We start from the raw sequence: 5004 nt of genomic DNA, 5'->3' as shown, positions 1-5004 counted from the left end.
TTTGGTAATATTCTTCCTAATCTAAGATCTTTTACCCCACGAATATGAGCAAAGGGGAGAATAGTTTTTTGATTTGGCTGTTATTCAATATTGTATTCACCTTATATGAAGCTTTTCTATGAAAAAAAATAAAAGTCAAGTACATCACAGAACTGGATGATTACAGAAATTTAGTAGTAAGACATTAAGAACAAAAGTTTCAGCACGCACAAAATTTGCTAAAAGGTTTTTATAATTTTTCACAAATTTTATAACATTACATATTATATATTAATTTAACCTACTGCCTGATATCATCACATAAATCAGTATTATCCTGTTTGGATGCCATGAGTAATCCTAGAGATTTTGTCACCTGTCTTAAAGAAAGCTAAGGTGTAACTTTTCCTTGTTTTGAACCTAAGGCCGTTATCAACATAGACTATTTGATCTAGCAAGTGATTAAACCATGAAGAACCTTAGCCGTTTTAAAAGTGGGTAACCGAAGCAGACAATACCCATTTGTGTGATGGTGATACTGACCACTACGCAACAGGTGCCATCAATTATATATATATATATATGTAGAGAGAGACAGACAGAGAGAGAGAGCATGAAATAATGTAACGTTAAGTTGCTAGACCGAAAGAGAGCAAGATTTCTTATTATAGAAATTGGAATTTATGGACAGGACATTGATCAGTACTTTCCGATGGAAAAGGTATACTAGCAACCTAGCTATGAGGAGCATTCTACTTCTAGAAAAGATAACATATAGAACAGGAGATCACTAGGGTATTTCTTTCCCCCACATTTACCTACGTACATAAACATAGTAATTAAGATCGATACTCGGCAACTGCATGCTCATTACAGCATTGAGATTGTTTTCATCTTAATCAACCCTTTCATATCACATAGAATATTGAGATTTTGAGACGGAAAACAAGTGTAAATGTGTTAGTTTTTTCACACTTTAGATTATAACTTTCACCACATGGAGTCCATATTGAATGGTTGCTCCTGTTGTTGTTGTTGAGGCATAGGAACTACGACCTTAGAAGAAGAAGCCGCCGCGCCTTGGAAATTAGAAGCTAGATCTGTTCCAAATGGAGGAATATTAATCCCTTGTGTCGACGAAAGAATCGAATAATCCATACCTGAAACATCTCTTGGTTGATAATTCCTAAGCTGCAACGCCTTAAAGAGAAAGGAATTCATGGATAGATTAGGGCTTAAAATGCTAGAAGGCCATGAAAGCGACGATGGAAGGCTAGCTGCTCCGAAATCCAGGTTTAAGTTCATGGCGTTCATATGGCCATGGTTAACAGTATTACTGTAACTAGGTGTTGCAATGTCGTTGAACCCACACGATGGGTTGGCATTGATGTTCAAGTTTGGTAGCTCAACGTCTCCAAACTCATTCACAATTGAATTTGCATCACATGGAGATCCAAGCGAGGGTTGTGAGGATGAACTTGGCTGCGGTTTCTTCACTGCTGCACTCTTTTGGAATACCCTACACACCACCCATTCCTCCTGTACAAATTATTCAAGGATTAAAAACAAAGTAGATTATTATATCATTAGAAATGCCTTCAATGAATCAAGTTATACATACCTTTGAGGCTTTGAAAGGGTGTTTGTTTTCAAGCCTATACTCATGCATGACCCAGTTACTTTTCTCACCCTTGGGGGCTCTTCCCTTGTAGAAAACTAGGGTTTTCTTCATCCCAACGAGAACGCCACCTGCCCGGAAGATTTCCTTGTCTTTGCCTGTTGTTTTCCAATACCCTGCTTCAGTAGCTCGGTTCGTTCGAAGCCCAGTTGGGTATTTTCGGTCTCTCAAGCTGAAGAAGTACCATTCTTTCTCCCCCATCGATGCCTTGGCTGCATTATTATAGAGTAGCAAAATGTTTAATACTCATAATTGGCCTACATAACCTTAATAGATTTAATTAATTTACTAATCATAGTTTTATTTTCCTTCCAAGACTAATCTGCATAATTAGTATGTTATTCCAAACAAAAAATGTCAAATTATCCCAGAAAGGAGGAGAAAAAAAAAGAAGAAAACTTGTTTGATTGAAAACTTGTAACTATTTGGACATTAATCAAGAAAATTAACAATAGCTTCTTATGATTATTACTACTGTCAAGTTAAAACAAGCATGAAGAGTAGAAAAATCTGGTTAGAATTTAGAAAGAAATGATTCAAAAGCTATATACCTGGAAGATCCCAAGGTTCACATTTATTGAGATCAACATCGACAATAGCTTTGGAAGTGAAGGTGATATCAGAGACCTTGTGGGAAAGATAGTAAGTGATGAGTTCTTCATCTGTGGGATGGAATCTGAACCCTGGAGGAAGATTCTCCATTTGTTTTTCTCCTTCGATAAAACCAGAGGTCTATATGCAAAAAACCCAAAACCAAGTTCCCAAAGTAAAGATGACGCTATAAGAAGGCCTTATAAACATCAAATGAAAGGAGATATGAAATGGGGGTAGCGTGTACTTTATGTTCTATAACTTCCCTCTTGAAGAAGAAGCTGCCATGACTAACCTTTTATTTATTCTTTATATTATGAAAATTACATCTAACACTTTGACAAAATATGCTGCAAGAAAAATACTTGGTTTTGAAATTTACAACAAACAATACTACTGTACAGTGAGTGAATAACTAGATGGTAGATTTACTGATTTGTCACTAAGCTTTTTAAATTATTACTGACAAAGCCAAGCAATTGTAGCATTGACTAATGGAGGGATTGTTTTGTGTAAGAGGGAGGTTGAGTCTTTGATACACTCTAGGGTTAGAGATTTTAGACTGATTTTGTTTGTTGTATCATATTCTTGCCCAACCACCTTCACCCATTTCTACCCACCCAAATCCTGGTTCCAATGGGAACATGGCCTTAACTTTATAATCATCAAGAATTTATCACCCATCTCTTTCTCAATTGATTTGGGTTTTCAGATTAATTAATTGTTTTCAATCAATTTATATATATATATATATATATATATATATTATGTTTGCAAATGATAGATTAATTAATATCCTATAGATATCGAGTGAATTTTAATTTAATTTATATTTTTATTATTGTAGCAATAAGAAGACATAAGTTCAAACGTATTTAATCATATTTTACTTTTGATTTAAGGGTTGAAGAGAGATTACGGATAAGAGTAACCATTATATCAAAATAATTAACACCTTATAAGTTCTTAATTAGGGTTTATGCTCTAGACAATTGGAAAGAAAAAAAAATCATAGGTATTTATCCTTGTCGGGCATAACACATCTTATTCATATATCTCTATTTATTTTAAATGTTTTATTGAGTTAGTATAATAAGTCAATCGAGCACTAACTTAATTATGAAATTATTATAATACCTTCTCATATACAAATCAAACCAAATTTTTACGAAAGTAATTTATTTTTATTTTTATTTTTAATAAATCATAATGAACCATAAATCTAATATATATATTGATATTATACAATGATGAGATTTCAGCATTAAACCACCTCTTCTAATTTTGTTGGGAATTGCTATAGTATGTGTGTGTGAATAGAAAGGGTGATATTGTCTACTATCTACATAGTTTCTAAAAGTTGTAAACGTAGACTTATCCATCAATATCAATATTAAATACCTTGATAATGAAAAGTCATTATTAATAATCAAATACACATTTAATTATGTATATGAATGAGCTGTTCATTTATAGTGAGAAAAAGAAGTTATTTTTTTGGTAAGAATAGGGGGGGATGACATAGAATATTTGACAATGGACACTACCATGGCTGCACATAAAATTTAATTTAATTTAATTTAATGGGGTGAATAGACAAATGCAGGGAAAAAGATAATTAAGAGTGGTTAAAAGGGTCACCAACCCACACGACTGTACCTAAGGTTGAACCATTTTTTGTTTAGACCTTTTCCTTCTTTTCATCTCATTTGTCTTCAAACCCCCAAATGTCAATCCTAACCACAACCCTTCTTTTTCCCCATCACTTTTGTTTCTAGAAAGAAACACTAACTCCATGTTTCCCTCACAAGACTACCCCCCTCATAACTTTCTATAAATTTATTCGCTAAAAATAGCATAAAGGTAGGTGGATAGCATTTTATTCGTTCTATTTTTTAAAAAAATAGGGTAAATTAGTCATTATGCATATGATAAAAAATAAGTTCATCCTTTTATTGAAAATTTTATCAATTTATGCTATTAGAAATGGATACCTATACGTCATGACGTACACGTGGTATGCCACATGCTAGTACTGTCTAGTTATTTCGTCAACCACACCAATTTTTAAAAGTATAGTTCGATGAGATTTTAAACAGAAATGACCAATTTGCTCTTTAATCTAATGTATGGGGACTAATTTACCTATTTTTTTTAGTAGAAGGGGTAAAATGTAATCTGACTCCTAGTATATGGGCCTTCACGACACTTTTACAAACTTGTTTATAGGTCGGATTGAATTTCAATTTTTTTTTCTTTGTCCATATTTTTTTCTCAACCTAGTGGCTTGATTTCTCATTTAAAAGAGTGAAAATATTTTGTATCAATGTTTATAATTTAAAGAACCCCTTGCATTGGCTTAATGGTTAAGGTGTTCATTACCTCAGGTGTGGCTTGAGTTCGAGTCACACTAGTTGTGTTGCTATTAAGGCTTTACCCTCTTATAATTCACCAAAAAAATTTATATTTAAAAAAACTTAATCATTAAATAGTGGTTCGGATGCACTCGGTCCATGGTCAAACAATTATTTTTACCTAATATGAAAATAAATGAATTTATTTTGTATTTTAAATATGAACACTTAAATGAAAGATTTTGTGTAATTTTAAAATTCATTCTTTTTAAAACATGCAAAATGAAAAAGTCAATATGAAATTTCTTTAAACAAATTGTACATAAAAATCCAAGTTATGCAATAATATATATATTTTAAAATCCTCTTTTCATAAGAAAAAAGAATATTTTTTCAATGTGC

General features: G+C 32.5%; 1 protein-coding gene across 1 annotated transcript; it reads right to left on the bottom strand.

Moving 5' to 3' along the window:
* Window positions 1-617: 617 nt before the first annotated feature.
* Window positions 618-2513, bottom strand: LOC108465276 (NAC domain-containing protein 100). Its single transcript, XM_017765595.2, has 3 exons — window positions 2209-2513; window positions 1601-1869; window positions 618-1518 (listed from the first exon to the last, which is right to left on the bottom strand). The coding sequence occupies exons 1-3, from the start codon at window positions 2357-2359 to the stop codon at window positions 970-972; spliced, it is 969 nt and encodes a 322-aa protein (XP_017621084.1). The 5' UTR covers window positions 2360-2513; the 3' UTR covers window positions 618-969.
* Between the last annotated feature and the right edge of the window lie 2491 nt (window positions 2514-5004).

Source organism: Gossypium arboreum, chromosome 9, assembly GCF_025698485.1.
Source record: "Gossypium arboreum isolate Shixiya-1 chromosome 9, ASM2569848v2, whole genome shotgun sequence".
Lineage (NCBI taxonomy): Eukaryota > Viridiplantae > Streptophyta > Magnoliopsida > Malvales > Malvaceae > Gossypium > Gossypium arboreum.
The sequence above is the reverse complement of the archived record's forward strand: the minus strand, read 5'-3'. Positions and strand labels throughout refer to the sequence as shown.

Bases quoted from the DNA above. Each gene is read 5' to 3' on its own strand.
- LOC108465276 (XM_017765595.2), bottom strand. From the start codon at position 2,359: ATGGAGAATCTTCCTCCAGGGTTCAGATTCCATCCCACAGATGAAGAA. The intron at 1,870-2,208 runs GTATATAGCTTT...ATAATAATGCAG, and splicing joins TGAACCTTGGGATCTTCCAG to CCAAGGCATCGATGGGGGAG. The intron at 1,519-1,600 runs GTATGTATAACT...TAATTTGTACAG, and splicing joins ACCCTTTCAAAGCCTCAAAG to GAGGAATGGGTGGTGTGTAG.